The 27,984-nt window shown below is 40.8% G+C and overlaps 1 protein-coding gene across 5 annotated transcripts in view; it reads right to left on the bottom strand.

The window, feature by feature from the left end:
* Window positions 1-1,410: 1,410 nt before the first annotated feature.
* The window catches only part of NCOR1 (nuclear receptor corepressor 1), a 53,761-nt gene continuing 27,187 nt past the window's right edge, over window positions 1,411-27,984 (bottom strand). For 2 of the 5 annotated variants that reach the window (XM_058854771.1, XM_058854772.1), the window contains exons 15-47: window positions 24,506-24,636; window positions 23,805-24,022; window positions 22,096-22,158; window positions 21,630-21,769; window positions 20,806-20,932; window positions 19,595-20,150; window positions 18,789-18,918; window positions 18,271-18,466; window positions 17,532-17,702; window positions 17,201-17,361; window positions 16,703-16,823; window positions 16,498-16,599; window positions 15,939-16,036; window positions 14,980-15,148; window positions 14,409-14,549; window positions 13,037-13,120; window positions 12,295-12,551; window positions 11,830-12,190; window positions 11,101-11,325; window positions 10,068-10,277; window positions 9,259-9,408; window positions 8,557-8,730; window positions 8,000-8,165; window positions 7,276-7,772; window positions 6,786-6,914; window positions 6,517-6,674; window positions 6,131-6,354; window positions 5,572-5,709; window positions 4,364-4,506; window positions 3,771-3,824; window positions 3,287-3,508; window positions 2,825-3,007; window positions 1,411-2,644 (exon numbers count right to left, since the gene is read on the bottom strand). In XM_058854771.1, coding sequence (XP_058710754.1) covers window positions 2,457-2,644; window positions 2,825-3,007; window positions 3,287-3,508; window positions 3,771-3,824; window positions 4,364-4,506; window positions 5,572-5,709; window positions 6,131-6,354; window positions 6,517-6,674; window positions 6,786-6,914; window positions 7,276-7,772; window positions 8,000-8,165; window positions 8,557-8,730; window positions 9,259-9,408; window positions 10,068-10,277; window positions 11,101-11,325; window positions 11,830-12,190; window positions 12,295-12,551; window positions 13,037-13,120; window positions 14,409-14,549; window positions 14,980-15,148; window positions 15,939-16,036; window positions 16,498-16,599; window positions 16,703-16,823; window positions 17,201-17,361; window positions 17,532-17,702; window positions 18,271-18,466; window positions 18,789-18,918; window positions 19,595-20,150; window positions 20,806-20,932; window positions 21,630-21,769; window positions 22,096-22,158; window positions 23,805-24,022; window positions 24,506-24,636 — 6,087 coding nt within the window. In that variant the 3' untranslated portion in view covers window positions 1,411-2,456. Of the gene's footprint in view, window positions 2,645-2,824; window positions 3,008-3,286; window positions 3,509-3,770; window positions 3,825-4,363; window positions 4,507-5,571; window positions 5,710-6,130; window positions 6,355-6,516; window positions 6,675-6,785; window positions 6,915-7,275; window positions 7,773-7,999; window positions 8,166-8,556; window positions 8,731-9,258; window positions 9,409-10,067; window positions 10,278-11,100; window positions 11,326-11,829; window positions 12,191-12,294; window positions 12,552-13,036; window positions 13,121-14,408; window positions 14,550-14,979; window positions 15,149-15,938; window positions 16,037-16,497; window positions 16,600-16,702; window positions 16,824-17,200; window positions 17,362-17,531; window positions 17,703-18,270; window positions 18,467-18,788; window positions 18,919-19,594; window positions 20,151-20,805; window positions 20,933-21,629; window positions 21,770-22,095; window positions 22,159-23,804; window positions 24,023-24,505; window positions 24,637-25,842; window positions 26,279-27,984 lie in introns of those variants that run through there. The other 3 variants (XM_058854774.1, XM_058854775.1, XM_058854773.1) reach the window with 3 other exon arrangements.

Here is a 27,984-nt window from a genome sequence, read left to right as displayed (position 1 = left end):
ACTTACAAACACCTTCCTGTTTGAAACAGGGCAGATGTAATTCCATACTTGAAGATTACTGGAATTGTGGTAAACCCTAACTTAGGCTCTGGAGAGGTTTTTACACTGGAGAAATTAAAACTCAGATAACAAACAAAAAAAAAAAGCAGCAACATTTTATGTGCAAATGCCACTCAAGCTGTATCTTAGGAGATTGTGACTATCCCTACTTTGGATATCCTGCTGCTGCTGCAGCAGTAACATGAAGCTTTGCAATGAACATGCTATACTTACTGTACAGGTAGCAAAGACATTTGTCTGTACATGCCTCTTTCACATTGTATTTGTTACACTAAGAAAGTAAGAACAAGTGAGTTTAAGAATGGAACTTAACTCTCCACTCTAAATTTAAAACTACAAAAAGGGCAGATCAACTAATTTTCCAGTATATGTTGCTGTGGGAACCAAAAAAGAAAGTTAAAATAAGAGCACAGGTCTACAAACAGGATGAAAACTTCACTGCTTCAAGCCAGAAGGGTAAAGGAAGGGAGGATGAGAGAAATCTTTCTCAGAGAAAGACTGCAAGGAGATTTAAGACTGCCAACGGATCTACTCTGATGCAGTGTTTAAAAAAAGTAGCAAAATAGTTCTGTATTTTCAAGTGTCAAGTTTCCAAATGAGTTCCTTTGGAATTTTGTTTCCCACACTTGGGGCAAAAAGGCTTTCCTTAAAGTACTGAAAATAAATTTGCTATTGATAAATAGTTCTGTGCTTCTTCCTGTTTGTAAATGGACCATCACAGTCCATGGGATGCAGAGCTCACATGACTCAAGGTTACACACTGCATTACACCTTCCATACAATGCATCACAAATACAGTGGCAAAATCCAAAATATTTTTCACTGGAAAATAACTCCAAGGCAAAGACCCTGTTGATCAATGAGATGCAAAACCAGTTTGGAATCTGACAGACCACACCACCCCCCAGCTCAGTGCTATCTGTGAATCAGTCCTTCTACCCCAGAAGATTTGAATTCACTTCCTGAGGTCAGTGCAGCATAAAATGAAGATGCTTTTGGAGATGGATGGCAGGACACCCTGTGACATCACTGCCAGATGGATGTGTACATAAGCTACAAGCATATCATAGCAAGCATTGATAGATGATTATTAAGGAGACTCTCCTAGTACCATATACAATTAAAAAATAAAAGTCACCCTAACAAGTATTGCACACTTCAGGAGTTAAGCCAAGCATTTGTAAGGACTTCCACCAAAAGCTTGCTTAGAGGGACAGGGACTGGGATGCAGACTTCAAAATAATTATTACATAAAGGTTTTAAAATCAGATTGGAGGAAGGAAAAAAATCACAGTACTATTTCAAACTGGTTGTAACAGAAGCCAAGTAGTTGACTCGTGTGTTGCTCAATTATTCTATAAAAGCACTTTCTTTTATTTAAACTTGGGATGTGGAGGTTTTTCTTCTTAAAGGATTTATCAACCCACCCGGAGCCTCTGTTCAGAAAAGCCATTTGCTGTGGTTAAATATGACAGTAAAATTTAGTAGCCTGTTTTGACTGCATACAATGCAGAAACAGAGAACACTAAGAATAGGCTTTTAGGGCACAGTTAAAATTCCCAGTGTGCATAACAGTGAGGTATGCCTCCAGAAGCTGTTCTTTTTTTGTTTCTTTAACCTTTTAAAAATGAACCATAACATACCCATGCAATAATATTTCTGCAGTGTTGCTAAAAAAAAACAAAACAACTGCACCAAAAATTTACAATGTGGCAGAATTTCAAATTCCAAAGAAATATATCATCTTATTCCAGCAAACTGGAGTTATGATAATGTACAGAATTCACTAAGGGGTCAGTCTTAAAAATCAACATTTTCACAAGAGCTTGAACACCACTGAGAGAGTGTGTCTAGGGGAAAAAAAAAAAATATATATAAAAGCACAATGCCTGCAGGAAGTGGCATGGCATTAAATGGGCAATGATGGTTGGGAGGCTGGGGTTCTGGTTAGGCTAGGCTGAGGGAGGCTAGGGTTATGAAGAGTATTCTACACTGGAGAAAATGCTTAAAAAAAATTACAAAATGACCCCCAAAGTTTAGGCAATGATTTGAACATAAGTACACCAGATACTATAGCAAGGGAAAAAACACTGCAAAAAGTACTCTCTATTTACAGAAGAATGATTTAAAAGACATTATGGTATTCTTTACAAATAGATGTAGAGCAGGAATAGTCCACATTTTTAAAAACTCTTTACATATTTATCTTTAGTAAGTCAACCTTCTCGACCACAATCCTCCAACACACAGCCTGTGCAGAAGGCATTTCACAGACTCTCCAGCAATTCTTCATTGTGTGGCCCTTGCTCTCTTGGAAAGTCTCTGTGGGCACAAGTCAAAAATAGATTTCTTTTTTTGACCCGCAAATTAAAAAAAAAAAAAAAAATCTGCATAGTTCAGTCATCACTGTCAGACAGAGTCTCATATTGTGCTGAAAGCAGTGGTGCAGGCTCTCGCTCCCAGATCCTGTTCTGTGGGTGAGTGGTTGCTTGGCTCATGGATGGGGGGGCACAGGTGATGGAGGTCGGGGGAGTGCTGCTCAGCATCCTCATGGTCAGAGGGTTATATGGAAACTGGGTGGAACCTGCATCAAAAGGCAGAAACACAAGCTGTTCTGAGATACCTGTGGTGGCTTGGGTTGTAACAATTAGCAGAAAATCTCTTGCAGAAAACCCCCACGTGCTGGAAGCTTCTGGCCAATATCTGGCGTATGAGTACAATATCTGAGCTCTGCAAACACCTTTGAAAGAAGCCCATTCCTCACCTGTTGATGAAGGCCTGTCTTCCCAGGCCCACACTGGAGTCTGTCTGTGGTAGTCCCCTTCTGAATGTACAGATGAGACAGAAGAAGGTCTTTCAGTTCCCAAATATCCCTGCCCAGGAATCGGAGACTTTGACTTCCTACTGTTTGACTTGCCAATGAGCTTCTGCTTGCTGACCGCCCCACCTGGCAACAGAAGGGACAGATTTCACCACCCACATTTTAGCTTCTGTGTGTTTGTTTCTAGAAATTATCAGGTAGCACTGAGAAGCTTCAGGTATCCAATACACCCTGTTCTCCTCTTCCTGTTCCAGCAGTGTTGTTGGAAAAGCCAGGACAATAAATGCAAACACCACCTCTGCCAATTACAGAGGAAAGACAGTGATTTTCAGTGATACCAGATTATACAAACTCTTGGTTCATTTATTTTCTTTAAGGCCCTGGGATATTTGGCAGTTGCAATACCTGAATTTGGAGATGGATTGGCTTCTTCCCTACGAGTCTCGTTACTCGCCGGTACTGCGGCACCGGAGCTGCCCGGAGCCACCGCAAGAGGTTGGGACATGACGACCCCGTGCTCCTCACTCTTGTCATCAAAGTTTCCCATCAGTGCTTTCCTAATAATGTCTTCCAGACCCAGGTTACTGGCAGGATCTGCAAAGGAGTGACTCCTAGAACTGACTGCACCTGGGAGTGAAGAGAAAACACAGGGAAAGGTGGGAAGGGAGGCAAAAAATTATCTCAGAGAAATTAAAAAGGGGTGTGGACAAAGATTTGGTCATTCTGCTTTTCCTTATGGTGCAGGAAATAAGTTTTAATGTAGGATATTAGCTTTTAAATTTGCACCATTTTCCTCTTTTACTGGACTCGCCGAAGAGTATAAATTTAAGATATTAAAGAGATTACATTTTTCTGGAACATTTGTTGTTTCTTTTATTAAGGAACTTACCTGAGGTAGTGACTGCTGGCAAATTGAATATTTCAGTCCCTGGCTGAGCAGTTGCTGCAATTAAAACACAACATTTCACTGAATTTTTCAGTATTGATGATCACTAAGTGATCAGCAGTAGCCCTACTGCACAAGAAAAAAGCAAAAACATAGTTCTAGTATAATATTCCACCATGTCAGTGTTCATTACTGGAACTATATTAAAATGCTGTTTAAAAGACATAAGGGCCAAGAAAACACAAGCCATTTAATTTCAAGACATCTTTCCAGATAGGAAAATGTGTAGTATCAATATAAAGCAAATTACAGACACAGTTCATTAGAATAGTGTTATTTTTTAACAACTCTCTCATTAATTATGCAGTTTTCATCTCTTAAATTAAGTGTTAAAATGATGAGACAGTCCTACATACAACAGCTTAAAAAAAAATCTAACCTTCTAGTTGTATGATCATAAATTATTATATGTATTTTATATTCATAGATTTATTTTAATTTGTATTATTTGATCATATTTAGGTCAGGACATCTGCAGGTGGAAGTCACATAAAGCTTAAGCTGGAAAAGTGAGTGAAAAGGCAAGTCCTGCATACCCATGTCAGAGTCACCTCCACCAGATGAGTTCAGCTTTCGAAATATTTCCTGTTTCTTGGATTTCACCATTGGTGAAGTGTTCTCAAGTTTGGTGAAAAACGAAGGCAGGTAACTGATACTGCCTGGAGAGCGAGAGTCAGTCCTGCCAAGACCAACACGTGTCAAAGAGACAGAACTTGTAAGATGCACATTTAAATCTTCCCAAAAGCAGTCAGGCAGAAACCACTAACAGTCATATGAACACTAGGGAGCTCAATAATAACTGAGTTTGCTTAAGCAGCAGCAATCTGACAAATGAGCTTGAATTTAAAAAAAGCAAACAACTCGTATGTAAATTTAAAAATAATCTAAAAATGAAGTAAAAAATAATCTAGGTTTCCTAGCCCAAGATCCTTACATTTCTAAAAAGTGTGATTTCCCCTGCCATGTTCATGAAAATTCCTTTGTATCCATCTAACATCTATCCTGGACTGTAACAGCCCTGCAGCAACTGCAGAGTAGAAAACCTGAAGAAAATTAGAACTGGTTTCACCAGCATGAACCTTAAATAAGTACTTTAGGTGCTCTTCCTTCCTTCAGCAGGGCAAATACAGGAGCACCCACTGCAGTGTGCATCTCCTACATGTTTGCAGACACCAGCACTGCCAGGGACCCCAAGAAGGTCCTGTGAAGTTTTATGGTGCAGATCTGACAGACTGGGACAGGGCTGCCTGACCCATGGACACCCCACCTTCACTACTCCTGGAAGCTCCTTAGCCCAGTGGTATTTCAAGTGATGAGCTGCTCCAGCATCGTAAGTGCTGGAAGCCTGGGTTCCTCCCCTTTCCACATGAACAGTATCCAGGAATCCAACCAGACAGGAGAAGACTGAATGATTTAATAAAAACTGACCTTTCTCAAAACTCACTTCAGTTTTACAGGACTGGCAACCACAAGGAGTTTCACTCTAACATTCTCTCAGATGTGACACAGAACACTCAGCTTGCACCAAGAAACTTAAGACAGAGCACCAACATGTGACCTTTCCCTCAGCCTTCCCAAAGCATCTCTCAAATAGCAAGTTTGGGATGTTAGTGCAGAAGGACTGACAGTGATTAACAACTTGCCTGCAGCACCAGAGGAAGGTCACTTAAAGTGCTCTTTAATAAAGACACTTTGCAGCACAAAGATTCAGAATTATGTTTTTAAAAGTAATTTTTACACCTACCTCTGTTCAGTAGGCTCAGCTCTTTGGGAAAGCAAAAGAACATTTTCCTGTTTCTCATGTACAACCGGGACCTGAGGTGGCGAGATTGGCTCGTAGGGCTCTGAGGGGACATGACTCCTCTCTGGAGATTTTCCAGGCCTACATCCACAATTCAGAGACAGATAATTACTCTCAGTGCATGTACAGCAGTATTTAACTCATGTAATTTTCCAGTTCCTACATAACTGCTTATGTATAGTTATGTTATGTGCTTTAATAAGCTTGGTGATCTTAAAAAGATGACTATGCATTGTCCATAACAACTCTGGTAAGTTTTAAGTTATTGAATGTTTTCAGCCCTCTAAAGACTGGAAATTAAAAGAAGTAGCAAAGGAAAACCACTTATAAGTTATGTTATGGAGCCAAGCAATTGGCAAAACAGTAGAGACAGACTTTGCCTAAAAATAAGGCAAAAAAGCCCCTTTACTTCCAATCTACACCAAGATTACTGCACTATCTTATATCAATATCATATCTGGGTATCAATTAAACTTGCAGTTAGACTGAATCCATGCTTTACCTTCCCCTGGCCTTGTCAGAGAGGTTCTCAGGGGACACTCTGGCCCCTGGCCGCTGGTGGTGCATGGGCTGTGACTGAGCCTCGGGGCTGTAGCGGTTCGAGGTCTTTGCCCGGCCAGAAACAGGAGTTGGAGCAGGGCTGGAATTCTGGAATGTAGTGGTGGGAGGCTGCAAAGAGGCCTGAGAAGCTGCTTGGTTTCTAGCAAAGTCTTGTGTGATAATTTGCTGGATGTCACCAAAAAAAATAGAAAAGAGATCTGGATTAGACATTGGCCACAGTGTAGGTATTCATGAACTAGACGAGCCTGATGGCTACAAATGAGGTTATAAATTCAGATATAGTATTTTGTAAAACTCTCAAACAGAAGCCATAATTACAAAACCTACACAGATGTGATCAGCAAGGGTGATGAGCCGATGTGTCCTGGGCACGTGTGCCATCCCCTCTGCCTGGGAAGAGGGAGGTGGAGGTTGCTGGGGTGAGGGAGGCTCCTGCTGTGTCCTGTAGCGGTGAATGGGGCCCTCGTATGGTCTGTTGGGGTCAGCTGGTTGAAAAAGAAAAGGTCACTCTGTTAAGCTTCAAAGTTTGAAACTTCTGTGCTTGCAAATCTAAAAAAGGTGACTGTGAGAATATTTCCACAAGCAGATGAACTTACTCTCCACCTGGCTTGGTTTGGGTGTCTCTTGCTGATAGGGCTGTAGCTTTTCTTGAGCAGGTACAGGTGAATTTGCAGGGCTGATCACCTCAATGGCATCTCCAGGAGCTTCATACCGGTGTGAGGACACTGAATATCAAGCAAAGGTTATGGAATGAGATGTAAACATGACAGAAAAATTTTGTTGCCTACACTTCCATGAAACAGTGTTCCAACATAAACCAAGTAATTTTCAGTTTCCTGACTTCTGATAAGGTGTCTTTTATGATCCTGCATACATACAGCATTCATGCTGTAGCATGGAATTTGAATAAAGCAAACAACTCTGATTTTGCAAGAGTCACTATATGCAAAAACTGTATTTGTCTATCAAGTATTTCTGCTTTGCAGAGCTGAATATTTTATCATTAAACATCCAAATGACTTCACATAATTTCCCTAAAAGTCTAAGACAGACAGCAAAGAAGTAGAGAGTTACTAAGATACGTACAACTACTGGAAGAATCTGAACTTTGAGAGCCCCTATCTCGAGCATCCTTGTCTGAAGCAATCTGGCGAGTGATGATCACATCTATGAAGTTAGCAGCAGTAATTGTGGTCTTTCCTCGAGTTCTCAGCTCTTCCTCGTACCTGGATTTAGGAGGAGGTCCTTTCTCTTTACCAGCCTCTGAATAGACTACTGATGAAATCTGTCCCTGGGACTTGCCACCAGAGTAATTTGCAGATGTGTAGGGGCACTGCACAGGCCTCTTTTCTACCTCCAGGGTCTTCTGCTCCATCTGCTGCTGGTCAGTCACCACAGCTGACCGGCGTCCCATGTTCTCTTCTATCCTGGTTCCTTCGTGCTTGTTCTCCTTTGCTTTGGCAACTTCCATCTGAGGAGCAGAGGCTGCAGCATCCACAAGTGCTGCCAGGGCATCAGCAGCAGTGTTGTAACGGGAAGCTGGCAAGCCTTGAGTGATAGAGGGAGCTCCAGGGGTGAGCTGCCTGTGGGCAAACATTGAATAGCCTCAATCACATCACACAGAAAAGAACTAGAGCCATGAACACAATACAGCAAAGCTTTTCTTGCACTGATTTCTACCCAATGTGCACTGATGAAAATGATCTGATAAATCCAAGAGCAATCATGTAGTGAAATATCCTTTAACCCTAAATGCACCTTTTAATGAGCTCAAACAGACATCTGTACCACATTAACTTCTAAAACATACATGATACGTAGCTGAGCAGCAGGATCCAAAGGGGTGATTACACTTGTCCCATTGGTTCCTTGGAAAATACTTGGCCTTTGCTGCAGAACGTTTTCCTGGCTTCTGACAGAGGGGGATGGGGACCGGACATATCCATGACTGCCAGGTCTGCCAGGCTGCTCTGCACCTGCAGGACACAGAGAGGAGGGGAACAAACAAAAACAAATGATTACTCTTACAACAGTGTAGCACTGTAAATCAATGCTGTCTCCTACACATCCCTTCCCCAGTTGTCTCCAACACTCTGGATGTGATGGTATGTATAAAAATCTGTTCACAACACTCTAAATGACATGCAAGCTGTGCCAGTGACAACTGGGATTCACTCCTCTTTAGGTGCTACATTGCTTTGAGAAAAACTTCAAGAAGTTGCAGAAGCTGCAGTTATGACCAGAACTGCTCGGCAACAGGAACCTGCCTGAAGTGCAGAGTAAATGGTATTTCCTAATGGTGACTGCATAAAATGAGCAGTTACAGTGTACAAGACAAGTGATCCAAGTGTATCCATGTGCCCTCACCTGGCCGGAGATAAAGTTCAGCAGGGACTGAGGTGATTCTCTCCCTCTCTCGTTCTCGTTCTCTTTCCCGCTCTCGCTCACGTTCCCTCTCCCTTTCCCGTTCCTTCTCCCTCTCCCTTTCCCGTTCCCGTTCAACATTTGCAGCTGCAGAAGCTGCCAGGTGTGTGGGGTGTCCTGGAAGGTCCACAAGGTAAAATGAAGGAGAAAAAAATATATTTAAGAGAAGCATTGTAAACACTTGCCTATATATTTTGCTATACACTTACAGCACAATTTCCCAAATATATTTTAATTCCACTCAAAACTATCCACTTATCTAGGAAGAAAAAAGCTTAACATACAGTGACAGTGGAAGGCTCAAAAGCCTTTTACTAAAGTGGTTGCTATACAGTTAGAAACTACACAGCATATAGACCCAAATTCCACTCTTCAACATATGTAAAATGGGGTTAGTGAATTATAATCAATTTACTACAAATAAAGACCTGACAGAATGAGGCAAATTCAGAATTTGACAGCGCTTCTACTGTAACTACACAGGATATCATCAAAACCCCTTTGTTATCCAAGTGAGAGGTGCATGCAAAAAGCATCTCCTGAGAAAACATCAAAACATGGCATTAATGAAAGCTGGATAAAGATGGTCAATTATCTCAGCATGTTACACGATTAGAGCTGTCACCAAGCCATGAGTGCTCTTACCTGGTGACAGAGAAGCAGGGTTGTAAGGCCTGGGAGGGAAAGTAAGCTGGGTGCCAGGGATATATGTGATTCTCTCCATGGGTGGGGTGCTCGTTCCTCCAGGATGAGGCACTAAGATAGTGGGGGCCATATTGTTCAGGTCAATAATCCCTGTCAGGAGATGACACATGAGTGAATGGCCACTCCAGGACATGGTCTACACAGTTAGAATTGAATGTTTGGTGGAGAAAATACAAGAATAAGGCAAGTGTAGAGCTATATTCCAGATGTTACACTCTCTCAGATCTGGCAATCAGCAATTTAGGAACTTACCAAGTCAGAATTTGCATTTGTAGCACTCCCTTTAATTGCCCCTTGGAAAAATGTATTTCACCTCTACTCAATAATCCCATCTTTTAGCAATTTTGGGTATTACCAAAAAAATAAAACAGTCAGCATTGTTATCACAAACATTACACTTCTTGCTGTTGCTTTTATATTCTTTTTTAATAAGTTATCGTTTTCATATAAGTCTCTTTTCTGAGGTTTGATGGTGAGCTAAATATGGTTCTGATTGCCAATTTAAACAAGCAGAAAACAATCTGGCTCTGGAACACTAGTAACTCTCAGAGAATCCTCCTTAAAAATATTGATTATAGAGTTGGTTTTCCTTTCCACAAAAGGCAGTTTTCAAAAGAGTAGTCAGACATCCACGATCACTACAGGATGAACACATTTATACACATGGCCTTGTATGAGTGCACCCAAAGCACAGCTGGCACAGCCAAAACACACTTTTAAGAGGATTATAGAAAGAGAGCCAGGCTCACCTCGTGCTCCTGCATAAGGGAGTGCTAAAGTTTGCTCCCTGGGGGACAATCCCCTGGTGACATCTGGCCGGAGGTTGACTTGCATCTGCTGGGAGGTGATGTAGTCGTTGAGGATGGTCTGGCGCGTGTTCTCCATGGCATACAGCTGGTACTGGCTGGGGTACCCCGGCGTGGGGGACAGCTGCCTTTGGAACAGGTAAGCAGCAGCAGCTGAGGGTGAAAGAAGGGAAAAGGGGGCCTTTAGGAAGCAGAATGATTCTGGACTAAATAAAACTTTCAGGTGTTTGTAAAGCTTCGGTGAGAGGTAGTATCAAGTCTCTCTAGCTGGTGACAAATGAGTGAAAATAGCATTTTAATGCTGATGTTTTATTGAATTTCTGCACTGCATGAACACTGAAAGTGCTAAACAATCCAGATTGGAGAGATTACTTTAATAAAATTACAAATCCTGAAATTCTGAAAATGTAAAAGGCTGAAATATCTAAAGAAGGTAGAAAATATCTCACAGAAATAAACTGAGGGATAGGTTAAAAGGAAGTCACTGTATTTAATATAACCAGGATAACCTGATAATCCCTCAGTGAGAATAATCACAGTCCTGAACAAAGGACTTATATAAAATATGTAAGTCTCTATACAATTATGTAGAACTACACTTTAATTCTCTAGCCTCTTCCACATCTTTCTTTGCATAGCTTTCCTGAAAGCTTTTAATATATTCCACTTACTAAAAGATGTATTAATAATATATAATATTATAATATATAATAATATATTACACAAAAATACTGTGAACTTTTTAACAAAACAGAAGCAAGTCCTGAAGGGAAGTTACAGCATTATACAGTACTATTTTACTAAGTTTCTTGGTTAGATATTAAATCACCATTAAACTAAAATCAAATCACAAAAATGCTTATAACCTTATAAATGATATCTGGCCATTGGTAACTGCCATATAAAGGTATCCTTCCTGTGCATCAAGGCTCACAGTATTTGTAAAACTAAAAAAAGCCAACAGAAATTTATTTACCAGGATCCAGAGCCCTGTGAAAAGGCATAGCCGGATCTAAATGGGGGGGGAGGTGACCCCTGTAGACTTCAGGAGTTGCTCCTCTGTGGTGAGGGTCAAAAGGACTGTGAGCCACTACAGGATCAACCCCTGGGACTGGAGATTTTGCTGGCACACTCTCCCTCTGTGTTGGAGTGAGTGTGTTCTTCCTTTCATGATTTGCTGGCTTCCCAGAAGATACTCCAGCTAAAAGCAATGAAAAACCCAAATTAATAAAATTTCTATTTCTCTACTGAAAATTTAACTGTAAAAATACTCTGGTTTCCAAGCAACATTTCCAATGACTGCAATACAACAAAGCACAGGGAACATTTTATATCACAAAACACTTCTGCTGAAAGAACTGTACTTTAAAACAAAAGATTGTTTACACTTCACTAAATCATTTTCCTCATCTAGACACTTTTAAATCAGGAATAGCTTCTGCCCTTAAAACATTATCCTTTTAGGGAGCACTATCAATGTGATCCATAATCAAATGTAAACTGAGACTGAATTATCTTCCCACTTCCCTCTTCTATTATGGCATATTTTCATTTTCTTATTTCAATTAACAACTTGCAGCCTTTTAAAATTCATTCTAGCCAACTTCCATATTGAGACAAGCCACTAGAATAAAATAAATAATGGAGTACATAAAAAATTAAAATAATAAAACTTTTTCTCTTACTGTGGACCAGAATGACATACCCTCACTAACTCTATTCATCATAGGTGAACTCCTGGACATTGGACTCTGATAGTTCACAGGTGTCCTCCGAGCATTTGTATCATCATAAATCCCAGGGCTCAGCTGTGATTTGGGAGTTTCATGAAGAGTTGACCTGAGAACAGAGGGACCAGAGCTGACTACTGACGTGTGTCGGGACCGCACGGCATCCCCGGTCTTCACATCTTCGTATTTTCCTCGTTCCACCACCTTCACGTTTTCTGGCACCATTTCCAGCTGAGGCATTCCTCGGGGCAGCTTGCTTGGTCCGGTGATTAAAGATTTTACATTGTGTTTGATGGCAGACTGGCCAGAGTTGCTTTCATATTTTATGGGTGTGCCCTGAAGAGGAGGAAGAAGTTCAGGTTAAGGTCATGTTGTGGAAAAAACTCCCCCAGCCTGACCTGATTTACTCCAGTGAGTGTAACAGTGCTTTCTGTATTTACCTGAGATATGGAGCCTTCTATGATTGGCCTGGTGCTCTGCACCATTTCAGGAGTCTTGCGACTCTCTTGGCTCAACAGGTCCTGCCTTGGGATTTCATGGATGGAGCGACCCATCTCCTTGATGGTGGTGACCCCATCGTAGGGTTTGCCCTTGCTGATGGCTCCTTCAAACGTCCTGATGGGAGGTGACTCTCTCTTGATCTGTTTGGGGTACTTCAAACCTTCTTCAAAACTTTCAGCTGTTGCTCTTGGTGTGCCTTTTATAGAAAGAAAGGGTCACATGACTGGAATTAATAGCTGCTAAGTCTCTTTTTTCATAAGCAGAGTAACTAATTACATGTAACAGTGAAACTTTGGTTTGCTATAGTCTGTGGTAAGATACTTAAAGTCTCAAAAAATCAACACAAAAATAATATTTATCAATATATTAGGGAAAACCTCCCATGTTATTTCAGATGAAATAAAATAATAAATGCAGAGTTGCTAGTGCTCATAAAAAAATGCTAATTACCAAGTATTGATATTAAAAAACCTATTTTCCAATAAGAAATAAAATCTATGTTTACAGACTAGCTTTGAACACAGCACATAACAAAGCTGCTGATTTATGCTCTGAAAACATTTCATAAAATAAGCTCCACCTTTAACACAGCTCCCACAGTTAATAAGAGCTTTAAGTTTCAGAAATTCAGATTTTTGAGGATTAATTAATGCTCCCCTTTCTAAACCTGAAATACCTCACCTTGCATTATAGAGCCAGACAAGACTGTTCTCTCCTTTAGTTCAGCGTGTGGGCTACCCCGAGGCAGTGCTCGGCAGATTAAACCTAAAATTAAAATGAGGGTAATTTAGAGAATTAAACAAGTGTTAAAAAAAAAAAATCCAACCTTCAAACCAACAAATCCCCTCCTTCTTACACATAAGAGATGGTATCTGTACCCTGGCAGTACCCAGAGGGCCAAGACTCAGTATGCCAAGCATTGCAGCAACATGTTATAAACACCTCCTGTCCTAAAAAAATAATCATTCAGTTCAAGTATTTGTGATACTGCATAGTTGCAAGTTTTAACATATTTAGAAATCAGGAGGTGTTTTTTATAATTAAGCTTAACCTTTGCTTCAAAAGCAGTCACTGCTTTTCTCACACTCCACTTTCCTTGCCTAGAAAGAAAGGTGTTCATGGTGGGAAGTGGAACAAAATAAAAAAAAAATCAAAAATATGCTTCAGCATCCTCCAAATTATCAAATGAATCATTAGGGAAGAGATGAATTTACCATGCCTGCAGTAAGAATCTAAATGAAGTGCTCAAAACACTCATAATTTTTCACAGTTTGAAAACAGAAAATGTGTCACTGATGAGACAAAGCATAAAAGTACCAAAGTAGCTCCTCAGATGCCAAAGGAGCCCAAAGATTCAAATGCATCAGCAACTTAGAGCCAACACTGAATTTCTGTGTGCAGCCTACAAACCTCACATTCACATTGTTCCATCTGATGAACATGTCCACAAAATAGCCTCAAAGGACTACCCAAAGATGGGACAAAATGCTTCTAAGGAGCAAGGCTCCATAGTTGAGGCAGGAAACCTTTTCTTGCATTTCTATTTTTCCAAAACAATCAGAAGAGTTATATAATGACCTGCCTTGGCCTCTGCAGGCTTTGTTTGATTACAGTTTATTAAAACACCACAGCACTAGGGATGCCCTGAAGCAGCATCCTGCAGTTCAAAGAGGTTTCTTGCAGGAATGCAAAAGGTCAGGGCAGTGTGATACCAATATTTAGCTAAAGGGTGTGGCAGAGGCTGTGCTGGTGTGACCCAGTGTTTGAGCTCGACAGGACCACTGGGATTGTGGAGAGTCAGGGACATCTGTCAGATGTGCTGAGAGCAGGAAGTGCCACCTGCAGTAGCAGCAGCTGTGGTAAAACAGAAAAGAAAACTGGAATCTACTCCAGTCCTGTTTCCAGCACTCTCTAACCGCGGTATTATTGCATTGATTTGGTCATCGGTGTGATTTAAACCTAACTTCTCTGTTAGTCTGCACCCTAAGATAACTCCAAATGCTCTTACATCAATAGATAAAAGACAAAACACCTTGGAAGCAGCTGTTTTTACCTTCCAGTGGTGCAGACCCTGGAGACTCCCTCAGTGACATTCCCTGCTTTATATTTCCTTCCATTGTATCATAGGTTCTCTTTAAACCAATTTCATGAGCAGTTCTTGGACTCCTTGTTCCTTCTCGGACATTTTTAATAGCTGCCAAAATGTACAAGAGTGTGGTCAGAAAATGAGGACAACAAAAAAAGGAAACATGAATATTACATTAATGACACCACAGGTCATTAATATTTAAACAACAACTTCAGTATAATATTGTAACATTAAATATCAATCTTAAAAAGATCCTTTACAATTTGTCAAAAAGTTATTTGTTAAGTTACTCATTTATCAGTATTTCAACTGAAGTTTAAAGTTACATGATACATTTATTTTTATTTTAGTACAGGTCATTTTAAACCTGGTTATTTACTCTATCACAATACAAACATTCAATGACAAATAGGAAATAAATGGCAAAGGAGTAGTTATATTTTAAACACACATCTGCTTGGAAGCAGAAACACTTCAGCTATGGATTATCCAAGCAGAACCTGACTTAGATCAGGTAGAATATACAAATACTCACCATCATAAGATAGAATATGCCCACTTTTGCCTTCATAAATGACATGGCCCTTGGCTGAGGCCTCCTCTCTGCACTTCTCTGGGCTGCTGTCCTCCGTAGCCAGCCGGGTGATGGTTCCCTTCAGCAGCGCATCGGCGGCAATGCCGGACTGGGACAGAGCTGGGGTACCCTGTGTGCAAACCCAAAACATCAATAAATTCACATGCTCTGAGTCATTAAAGAATGGGGAGGAGTGAAAGGAAAATACAACAAAAAAACAACAACAAAAAACTTCTTAGGTCTATAAAACCAACTAATTTATCAAGTATGGCTTAAATGTCTGCCTCTATTATAGACACTTAACCTAAATATGAGTAAGGTTATTTCTGCTACCTTGTTAAACAATATTAGCAGTGTATTTCACAGCCTGGAACATTTAACCTATAAATACCATTTGGGGGGAAGATAACATAAATCACATGGTGCCATTAGGTTTTATTTCTGTCCAAAGCAACGAAACCTCCCCTTCTCATCTCAAAGCAGAATTGAGGCAATGTCTGTTTGTAACAAAGGGATGCCAAACCAACCAAAACAGCAGCATATAAAAATGATAAGACATAAGGCCTGAATTTCCTTTCTTGGATTTAAATAGAATCTGCACAAGACTGGTTACACTTGGTTTGAATATTTGAACTCAGGTATGACACAATTTTCAGGAAAGTTGCCCTCAGGTTTACCAAAGGCTCTGGTATCACTTAAAAGGTTTGAAAGCTCATATATATATATATAGATGAAATCATGGTAATGCTGACTTCAGCAACAGTGGTGTTTGAACATCTGACTGGATTGAAAGTTCTTTTTTCAAGGCAGTTCCCACCCTGTGATAATAATTTACTTCTTCAGACATGCAAATACATTCACACTGATAGTCTGAAGATGCTGTTTTGCTACAGCCTTCCCAGCAGTAAAAAGTAAAATACCTGAGTTATTGAGCCTCTCAAAGAAGGAATGGTCTCAACTGAAACTTTATTGGTTGGAGTTCCTCGTGTTATACTCCCCTCCTGTATTGTTGTGGTACCTGATTTGAATTAAAGACATCCTGATAAATAAGAGAATAAAAAAAAATCCACTCCATTTGAAATAAAAATTCTATTGAGAACTGTTAGTTTACATTAAAATACAGGGGAAATTTCAATTTAACAGCAGGCATTTGAGGCACTTAAACTATTTCCTCTTTTAACATAGCATTTTACAGAGTATAGTATTTTACAGCATTAACTCATGGCAGTTAATTTATTTTCTTTTGATGGATTTTTTCAAGTAAGCATTGGCATGGCGTGTGACAAATATTTTTAAGTGAGCCATGCAGACTGGAGGAGCCAGCTACAAATACACATGCCTTGGAAAGCAGGGAACAAATTAACCCTGTAATCCTATGATACTTATATAATCATAGAATACTTAAACACTTCAGCAGTTAATTCTCTTGGTTTTCTCAGGCTCTGACAAGAGTTTTTTAATCTGTGTGACTTTCTTTACCTCGCACCACACTTTCATGTTGTGCCCTGACCAGGAGTCCCTCAGGTTGGGAATTCTGGCTTCTGGGTGAGAATTCTTCTTGTTTGATATAGGGCAGGGAAGCTATTGAGGAGAAGAAAGAGAAAAAGATGGAGGTTTTAAAATTTCCTTTAATTAGGGATCATTAAATAGACTGTATAAAACATGTCAGCTTTTCTTTCCTTACCAGATTTGGCCGACTCTTGCTGCCTTGGCAGCCCAAGGGATATAGAACCCACTGATGGCTTTGCAGTTTCTTGGGCATAGGAAGCTTGACTGTGGGATGTTAAGTAAGTGCCAGGTGTTCCCTGAAACAACAAATAGATGTTAACTCTTGTTTCTGGAATGAAGATTCACATCTCTTTTTAAAGGAGAATGCTAAAACTACTATGATCCCATCTGGAAATGCTACAGTGCCCCATTGCCATGTCCCAAAGCAGAGAGCAGTGGAGTGCCACTGGTATTTTGGAGATACAGGTCACTTAAACTGGATATCCATGCCTTTAAATGTGAGTAAATGTTCCATTTCTAAAGCTCCTGTAATTCCTGGACTTTTAGAATGATATGTACAGGTAGGTCTTAAGGGTTAATGCTGTGCCTTCATAACCAAGTACAAGAAGCTGAAGATTGGAGAAAGGGGAAGATTTTCAAAGTAAGACAGATTTTCAAATAATAATTCTCTTACTTGTGAGATTGAGCCTCCCATGATGAAGGAAGGTTTTTCTGATGGCACACTGGTTTTGGAGGATGGAATGAGTGGTGGTGGTGGTCTGGTGGGTCTGGTTGTGGGCAGGCGAACTCCTTCGGGAATATTGGTTATCACCTGGTGAGGGGCTGGCTGGAGAACTTGAGGGGAAAAATTGTACATTAGACACTGCAGTGTGAGCAGAAATAGCACAGTACAGCCTCACTGGGCTAGAAAAACACTGAGCACCTATTCACACACACAGAAAATTATCTTTCTTCTATCAACTCACAAAGTGCTTAGAGAATAATATGATCCTCCAAATCTTTACCTGGAGGGACACTGTAGCGAGCTGCATTCATCTCAGGCTGGGGAGAGGCTTTATTGACTTCTCTTGGAGATAACCTGTAGGGTGATGCTGACCTTGTGGCTGGATTTTGCACTTGTGCTTCCTGTTCTATTCTCTTGACCTCAGCATAAGGCATATATGCCACTGGTTTTCCTGGAAGGGTTGACATTATCAGAAAGAGAAGAACCCTGGGTTAGAAACTGGAGGCAAAAGGTCCAGTTCACAGCACAGTTTTAACGAATGGACTATTCCAATGCCAGACACACCCATTAGGTACAAACAGTGCAATTAAAAAGAAGTATTAATGTGTTCCACCAAACTTTTGTGCCCCATTTCAGTGCTCAGTGTCCATGTAGGAGCACAGTTAAAATGAATGTTTTTCTGCATGGAGTACATACTCCCACCTGCACCTTAAGCTTCTGGAAGGGCTCCCCTAGAACAGAATCATCTGCTCCTCCCACCTGCAAGCTGCATCTTTCTCTGTAGGAACAACTAATTTTTGGGTTTGACCCAAATGGAACCAGTTTTCTGCCTTTATATAAAGGGGCCACAAAGCAGCTCTTCAACAGTAAGTGCAGCAGAGCAAGCAGGCTCCTTCCAGCAAGGAGCAGCTCATTATCAGTTCCTTATCACACCAAACTGTCACTCTCCAATGAGGCAGCAGAGTAACACACAGCCACAAAGCACAGGGTTATCCCAGCACAGGTGTGGGAACACCAACCTTCCCACTCCACACTGGGGCTCTTGGAGGTGCCACAGGGGCTCACAGCGCTCCGATATTCCATGTCCAGCTGCTCCTGGCGCTGCCGCTGCTCCTCCAGCAGGGCTGACTCGTGCATGGCCTTGATGTGCCGCTGGTAGAGTGCGTAACCACTCACTGGGGTGCCCACAGGGACAGAGCAGGGGCTGCAGGAAACCTGGGGACAGTGAGGGGACAACGTCAGGGACACCCTCACAGGCACTTCCTGGAGGAGCTGTGGAGCTCAACACTCCACTGGGTGTTTCAGAAGGTCCACACCTTGTTTTAAGCTACTGGGTTTATACTTGGTTGTACTTAACCTACTTTCCCCCTGAAAAATACAGTAATAAAGCAAATAATATTTTTCTTTATTTGTTTAACAATTTTTTGCCTGCTTAATGTTGTGACTAGATTTAAGGGTCCTAAATCTAGGACCCCTAAACAGGGGGCTTCCTAAAAAGGAGAACACTCCTTCAAATAGCACTGAAAACCACCCATACCATAGGTGGGATGACAGCTGCTCGGTGGTGAAGCTGCTGCAGGTCCATCTGCCCTTGCTTTATCGTGGATGATACCAGAATTGACCCAGTGGGATTTAACAGTGAGGGCTTTGACTCTCTGCTGAAGATACTGGAAAAAGAGACAGAAGGGAAAAATATCACCAAAAGGACCAAGATTACACATCTTAAAAAATGTACAGCCACAACTCAAATTCAAACTTCAAGAATCAACACATTTATCAGACTGGACAAAGAAATGGAAAGTCAAAACCATGTTGTATTTTGTCCCACAGCATATATGGTAGAAGAGGCAACAGATGCTGCTATATTTTCATAATACATAAAAATACCAAAATATGAGCTCAGAATCAACCACATCAAAAATTTCTGTATGCAGTACTTACATCAATGCAACCTTCTTTATAGAGACTGCTTTGGAAAAACACAATAGATAGGAAGGACTACAGAAAAGAAACAGTAGTCTGCAACAAAATGATTTCACATGGAGGGCTAAGACATTTGTGGAAAGATGTTTGAAGAGGCAGGAGAGTGCAGAAACACCATCACCTGCACTCTTCCAAAGCCCACATGCATTCCATGACTGGATACTTTTGGCATTTAAACATCTATCCCTGGCACTGTGTATATACTAAACCACTGACTGACACTGGCTCCAGTGCCGTGCTGGGGTGACACAGGAACTGCACCAACAGAATGCTGAAAAGACTTCAAATACCCTCAGTGGTGTCAGCCATTCCCAAAAGAGAAACAGACTTCAAAGACTGTCCATTCAAAGCCCTACTCACCCCTGTCTGTCAGGTTCTCCATCAACTTCCTCATCAGCACTGCAGGTGGCACTGGAGTCATTATCTGAATGGGATTCTGGCCTGGCTGTAGTAACTTGCTGGGACAGGCTGTAGTCCATTTCCTCTGGTTCTGACTTTTCCTTGGGTTTCTCCATCTCTCTCTCTTTGGTATCACTCTCTATTTTCACTTGAATATTCTCTGGCAGCCTCATTTCAGTCTCTACAGGTTCTACTTTGGTATGAACTGGAAGAGTAATCACAGGCTTAGCTTCAGCTGAATGGCTTCTACTGTCCACCTCCATAGGCTCTTCAGCCTCAGTGTTTATTTCTTCCTTGACCTGTGGCTCGGGGTTCTGAGTTTCAGCTGTTGATACACTTTGGGCTGGTAAGGAGGGAGATGTGCTGGTTGCAGATTTAATGGCAGATTCCTGCTCTGCTGGGGTCTCAGTGGTTACTTTTGGAGCAGCAGGCTCAGATGGAGTTTCTTCAGTCGGTTTAGCAGGTTCTGCTGGAGTTGGAGATGGAGCACTTTCTGTATCAGAACTATTTTCAGCACCTGGGGAAAAAATGTTTCACCATGAAGGTTCATTAAATGAAATCTGGCAAACTTGGTGCAATAAGGATCCATCAGTTTTAACCAACCCAGCTGCAAAACAATTCAGTTTGACTTATTATAGAAATGGATAATTGGCTGAATTACACAAACACTGAAACTAAAAAATACCAACTACTAAAAACCCAACACTTAGTCATCTTCTCTTATGCACTGTTTATGAATTCTATTACCTTTTGCTCCACAAAAGACCAGCCAAGATTGACTGATGTTGAGTGTCTATAAATTAGCAGTTACAACCAACAAATATATATAAAAAAACCACAACAAAAAAAACACCACTTGAATTTGCTTGTCTGAAACTTTACTGAGACTACCAACTATCAAAGGTTACATTATTTGATTCAACTTGTTTCAACACTCCAGATGACAGCATAATCAAAGCATCTCAAAATACTAAGCAGCAAATATCTTTAGGCTGCTAAATTCTAAAAATGCTGCATCCCCTCGAGTGAATTCAAATTGTTAAAATCCAACTGAAAGAGCATTTGAACAACAACAACATAATGAAGCAGAGCACAGCTTTCTGAGCATATAATTAGCACAAAACATAGGCTCCTTTCTGTGCACACACGGATTTCCTTCCCAGAAAAGTTACCTTCACTGTCTTCTGGGTTCTCTTCTTCATTAGATGCCTCAATATCTTCATCCTCCTGAGCTGACACAGTTGAAGCCACACTCTCACACTGTGACACATCTCGCTCCTCTCGGGGCCTTCGCGAAGACTGAGGAAGACACAGCATTAACAATGTACTGAAAATTCACAATTATTGCCTTTTACTGCATTCTCATTTACCAATCTAAGGTTGAAATGAAGGACAGATAATCTCTATTTAGCACAGTCATTCACAAGGGGACACTCTTTCAACTTCAGGCTGCTCCTGACTGAAAACAAGTTTGGGAACAAACCACGATCTCACAGCATGTTTGGGGGACAACAGAACAACTGCAGCAAACAGACACTGACGTTCTTCACCTCAGTGAGAAAAGACCAGGATAGCACTGCAGCTTAGAGGATTCCAACATACAGCATTCTACTTTCAATGCCCCCAGACTTTCAGTTCCTGGACTTCTACCACATCTCCTGCTCTGTTTGGTAAGGTCAGTTCTTGTGTTTCAAGGAGCTGTTGTACATCTGCAGTTACTCGTGCACTGGTGAGGAACTTGGCTTTCAAAACACTGAAGAACTCTTCAGGCTCAAATGTTTTACTTAGTACAAAACTTTCTATGGCATTTTAAAGAAAGAAGTGGTAACTGTCACAGGTCAGTGATCACCCTTCTAGGAGATTTATGTCACAACACAAAAACAAGTAGGAAAGGAAATGAGTGGAGATTGCAAAACATGCTTAGTGAAGTGTGATGGATGACTTCAGAAAGATCCAAGTCTTCCCCTGCAAAATATTCCATGTCCACAGCACTCACCTTCTGTTTGTGCTGTTGGAGGAGACTGTCCAGGTTGTGTCTCCTTTTGTAGTTGAAGTAGAAGTTCTTACATTGAGCTTCACTTTTCGTCCCAACCATTTTGGCAATCGCTGCCCAGTTTCGCCCATGTTCCACTAGACCTGGTCAGACATAAAAGAAACAATATTGTGATCAATAACTCAGCTATCCAAACCTCAATAAATGGAACAAGAGAAGACAAGACAGAGAATCACTGCTGTTCAAACAGTTCTAAGTAAGCCAAATGAAGAGTCAAGATAAGTTTCAAACGATCATTTTGTCTGTTGAAACTGCTTGCTTCCTCTTTTTTTACAAAAAGCCAACAGCAATTTTCAAATCAGCATAATGTTGGCATAAATCACAGCAAATATATTCAGTGATTCAGTAAATCCTTGAAATTTTTAAATGTAACTATCCAGAAGGAAGTCAAAGGCTTTACAAGGTTTACCTTTCTTAGCAACTTCCATTTCTTCTTCTGTCCAGCGGGATGTCTCCACAGGCTCTGTAGAAGCTGAAAGAGAAACAAAGACACTGAGCAGAGAAAAGACCAGGATTCATTATCATGCCAACAATTATGCATCCCATAGTCAAGAAATCTATTTACATTATGGCTTGCTCAGGTCACTGGGGAAAGCTCTCTCTGCAGAGGGAAGCAGTCAATCTCCATTAAACCAAGTCAAAGATACAGAAGGAGCCACCAAAAGCTCAGCAGAGAAAAACTGTTCAAAACTATTCTACCTACAAAATTTGGATTAATTGTCTGTCAAGGAAGATTTGTAAGTAACTTAGGTGTACTTATCAGTAAAAATTTATTTAAAATGTCTGTAATTACCATCAGCTACTAAAAGCAGCAATCCAACATGCTCTAAGCTAGTTCAGTGCTGTCTCACTGTTGGAATGGTTATTTATTGGGTGTCAAGAAATCTACTGTTCCTGCATTAACTGAGTCTCCAACTGGATAAATGAACAAAAAGAAAAGAAAACAAAAAATCCCAGTAAGTAAAAGCAAGCAGAAAACTAAGTATGATTCAGTGCAAAGTGCTTTTCATTCACTCCTTTGGATTTTGTATCATCCTGTTTAAATTTCTGAACAGCACTGAGCTGCACCAGCCTCCATTTCCTTTCCATAAAATCTGCCATTACACATAGCATTTAACAAAGACCCTGCAACAGCTTCCAATAACAAACCACAAAAGTAGGACACTATGAAGTATCTGATCCATTGAAAAACTGTTTTGAATTTTTCAGAAAGCCCGGCATAAATGGTTTAAAAATAAAACAAAACAAAAGCAAAACCCACTATTTCTTCAGACTTAAAAAACCCACTGCTTATAAAACCCCACTGTATCAATGGAGCAAGAATGTTTCTCACAATCTCTGGTGTTTACAGTTATACAAGAACTGATGTGCCCACTTACTCTCTTCTTTATAGGCAGAACATTTGAGTAACAGAAGAGTTGTTACAAGCTCTAGAATAGTAGCTGCCTGTAACTACCCAGCTGAAGTATGAGGAGCAACTAATTTTTGCCACAGCAGAGCACTGCAAGAAAAAAACCACAGCCTGCCCTGCCATCCTGGATAATTATTTACCAGCCACAAGATATTCTGGTATTTCTGCATCAACACAAATTAGGTCAGCCTTTTCCAAAATACACTCAGAGACTATGTCGTCTTCTTTAACTATATCAGCCAAGAAAGTAACATTTTATTTTTAAAAAGCCTCTTGCCATCTAATGCAGAAAAAACAACTTGCCAAGATCTATTTCAGCTTATGAAACTCCCTGAAGGACTCAGATATCAGGCCAATTATTTAACAGCATCCTCTGTGAGCTGCAGGCTGTAAGTGAATCTGTGTCACAGGCACCTGGACCACTGCAGACCCACCATGAACCTGCACAGGCAGACATGGTGTTATCACACAAAGGCTGAGCTGCCTTTTTCCCCTAAGAGTCAGCTGATTGCACATGCACTATTCATGAAGTTACACTTGTGAAGTTCAACAGCTCCACACAGTCACAAAATTATAAGCAGGGCTAAGAATAAAGCTGGAATATTTAACAGGAAAACAGAAGTGCACTGCATGCCTGGAAACAGCCCCATGTCAGTGAGGAGCCTACGACCAGCTGGATCCCTGGGAGTGCTGTAAATGCTACTCACAAGGTTCTGGTGGGGGTGGCAGAGGTGGTGGTGGTTCTTCAGCAGCTGCAGCTGCAGCAGCATTTGCTTGTGCAGCTTCATTTGTCATTGATCTGGTGATTCTGCCCTTACGCCGACCTTGGCTGTTGGCAGTTTTTCGGCCCCGAGGAGCTGCCTGCTCCCTTTCCTCTGTTTCCTCTGGTGCAACTTCAGTTTTGTCCTTTTCTTTGGTATTCTCTCTGGGAACAGGTAAAATATAATTCAATCACATTCAGACAGCCATTGTGAGCAGATATTTCTGAATATCATGGGACAAAAAAACCCCAAACTCCACAAACTAAACTCCCAAAAGATGCCTTTAGTGAAACAGAATTCACTTATTGCCCACAACTTCCAGTTGCCAGACAGTAACACAGATACATGATTTTGTCAGCTTCAAAGAAAATATGAACACTCCATGTGTGATAGAACATATGAGAAAAGCCCAAACCAATAAGAAATGGAAATTATTACATGTGCAAAACAATAATCCCATTACTTTTTCCACTGATCTGATTAGCTCAGCAAGACAGAGACGTTTGTATGTCCAAAAAAATTGTTTCATACACAAAAGAAGTTTTCAGTCCAGATTTCATTACCAGGCTAATGCAAATCCTGTTCTGATCTTTGCCAAAATCTGCAGTCTAGGGTGAATTCACGCATTTCAGCACATACACACTTACTTAGATTCCTCCTTCTCATCCTTCTCCTCCTCATCTTTCTTTTCCTCCTCTTTTTTTTCTGATTTGTCTGATTTTTCCTCTTCTACCTTTTCTTCTACCTTTTCTTCTTGAGAAGGACGAGCAATCTGCTGCTGAAATGAAATAGGATTTAGATGATAAATTGATCACACAAAGGTGCAGCATCTTGCCCTCAGAGCAGCACAAAAACTGATGCTGCCTTACTTCCCACTTGATAATGTTTTAAGTTACAGGCACTGCATGGTGGTCAGCAAAAGAACAGAAAAACTCTGCTTTATATCTTATAAATTCCATGGAAGTACAGGAGGTGTCTGCAGCATGAGCATGGAGGTGATTGTGTACAATCACACACTGGCTGCTGTGTGCCCCACTAAAAATGAACAGCTATGTTTTAAAAGTGCTTAGGGAGGTCTGACCCATGTAGTGAGGGTGTTGATCCTCTCAAATTTTATTTTTAACTTTGTGAATTTTATAGTGAAACATGATCTTACAACTGGGGAGCAGAAGGTCTTGTAGCATGAAAGTTATCAGCAACTCCAAGTCGCTTTCTCAAAACTGTCACTAGTATTTAAAAACTATAATTGTTAAAAGCAAAAAAAAAGGGTTGGGAATTTTAGACTTATATTTCCAGTGGCTTTACATAAAGAATTATTTAAAAAACAACAAAAATTCTTTTCTCTACTGAGATGGGAGTTTTACAAGCACAATAAACACTGTGCTTGTCTCAAATAGATACCCAGAGTACATCTGGCAATTCATGGAAACACAAGACAAGGACAGGGAATTACAAGATTGCTGTTCTAGCACTTCTAGAACTTGGATTTTACAATCTACTGAACAAATCCTCAAAATAGGCTTTCCTTTTTCACAGAGGAAGCAACCACCCTATGAATGCAGCAGCAGCAGGTGTCACTGTTTCACTAACTTAACTGAGGCTGGACACAGTCACAAACTGACTTGGTTTTGACATTTTAATAATGTGAACTGGAGCAGAAACTCTAAGCACTAACCACTATCATCTTGCTGCAAATTATTAGCAGTTAAGGTGCTGGTTATTGATTATGCAAAGACTTCCTTCAAACAAGATGTCAAAGACATGCTAATATAATTTTTTTCTATTTTCTAGATAGACTGCCCTGAAAACAAGGAGTTAAAATTTAATAAAAAAATAAAAAAAAGAAAGAAAATTATTTTACATCTAATGTATTTAGAAAACAGTTGTTGAAAATCCTGTTCTTACCAGGCCAACTTAACATCACTTGGTTCTCTGTTACCCAGTAATTTTATTTAAGCTGCATAATCAATGCATAAACACAAACCTTAAAGGAGTCGAAGCCTCGGTCATCGACGTTCCTGCACATTCATCTGGTGATTGAAACTTTTACTGTCCACACAAGGGGATGGGCTTGAGCTCAGGGCACGGCTCAAAAGGACAAAACCCACTCCAGCAGCAACATCCCAGAGCTCCTTAGCAGAGGCTGCCTGACCCAGCAACGTGTTTATTCCAGGAAATTGTGTCATTCTGCCACTTAAGCTGCCTGCAGCAGTGCTGCCCCTCTCACACAGCACCTTCTAATCTCCCCGGAGTCACCAGAGGTGATCCCGTCACACACAGGCGGCGAATTTCTGTCTGCTCACATCACTGGCCTCCCACCTGCTGCTGGCCACAGGCTCCAGACACACTCACTGCAGGGACACAGCCAGCACTGACCACTGCTGGCCACCAAATTAATTTAAAACTTCACTTAAACTTCTTTCAATGAGTAATTTAAGGAATTCTCTGTAAACACAGACTCACAGGAGGGTTTGGATTTGAAGCGACCTTAAAGATCATCCAATTCCAAACCCCCTGCCATGGGCAGGGACACTTCCCACCAGACCAGGTTGCTCCAAGCCCTGTCCTCAACACTTCCAGGGATAGGGAAGTTAAAGCACCATACAGCCATGGCTTTCTCTCAATTCTATGTTAGAAACTTGCTCTACACTTGACAAGCCTTGGTTTAAGACATATTTGTTCAGTTGCCTCTGTGACACTCTGGGACAGTTTAGGCAGCATTTTATAAAAAGCCCTTTCTAGACTTACTTGAGGACAAACACACGTCAGAATTTTATTAGCTTTGCATCTCTTCACATCTTTGATCCAGCACTCAGCTTCTTTCAAGTGGAAGCCCCCACACTGAAACCTGAGTCAAGCTGTGCTCACTGCATTCTCTGAAGGACTTCAACGTCCTTACCATGATTAATATCTCCTCCACTGCAATATTCCACTTGCTTGCCTTCTAATTTACAAAAATATATGAACTATTAAAAGTTTAAGCTGAAGCACCTGTTATTAGCCTAAGCCCATCCTGGAGCACCTCATAAATCTTACATGACTTGTGTTTGCCAATCAGCAAGAAAGTTTCAAGTTGCTACTGAGAGATATGAAAAATATCAGCTTCAAACAAAGCTAGAGCACGGGAGGGGGAAGGGGGTGAGCTGCTTTCTGCAACTGTAAGATAAAAGTTCTGGCAAGCCAGGCCGTTCAACCCTCTCAAATTCTTTTTTACTAGTTGTTATAGATGTTGCTAATTAATCCTTAATAAATTTATAAATACAAATATTATTTTTGACACCATTAGTTCTTTATTATTAACATGCTAACTGCAATACTTCTGAATTTAAACTTCCAGAATTTCCCTTTTAGAGTGCTGAGAGTATTTCCTTGAGTTGGCAAGTCCAGCTCAACCCTCTCCAGAGCTAAAAACCTGGCACTTTCTCACATCCTTCACAGAGCACACATTAAGCTTGGCCAGCAGTGGCCCAAAGTTTAGGGATCTGCTGTAGCACTTAAAGTGGATCAACAACCAGCAATTACAGAGTGCAACTCTGCTACAATTCCAAGAGCAAGTAATCTGAGCTGAACAAACCTTCAGTGTTCCAAGTGATGTATTCAGTTACATATAAATCAGCACTCACAGGAGCAGTACAAAGTCAGGCAGAGCACCTTGAACTGAGCTCACTAAGCAAATTCATGCCCTAATGTCTAAAGCTGGAGTTAAAATCTTTCTGTTCTATATACATTATCCAAGGAAAACAACTATTTATGGATAGAAAAGTCCATCCAAACTTTGAATTCTAACACTTCCAATATTCAGAAGTTTAACAACATGGAAAAGACATTTAAATACACAGCAATGACTTTCTAAATATCTCATAATCTCCAGTTCCACTGCACTACAGCTGAGCCAGCTGTATCTCCTCACCCCTTAGAAAAGCACCCAGCAAAGGCACCCCTCAACATGTGACACATCCCATGATCACACCAACCTCATTTTATAATGGCCCAAGAAACTGAGCCACTACAAATGGCAGCACTCCCCCTGTTAAGTGTCCACAGTGATTGTCCACATTTGGACAATCCTGTTTATTTCCATCTTCTTTTCATTTGCCACACATGTAGACTTTAACTGCAATCCTTC

The sequence above is a fragment of the Poecile atricapillus genome, chromosome 21 (assembly GCF_030490865.1).
Source record: "Poecile atricapillus isolate bPoeAtr1 chromosome 21, bPoeAtr1.hap1, whole genome shotgun sequence".
In the NCBI taxonomy this organism is placed as follows: domain Eukaryota; kingdom Metazoa; phylum Chordata; class Aves; order Passeriformes; family Paridae; genus Poecile; species Poecile atricapillus.
The sequence above is the reverse complement of the archived record's forward strand: the minus strand, read 5'-3'. Positions and strand labels throughout refer to the sequence as shown.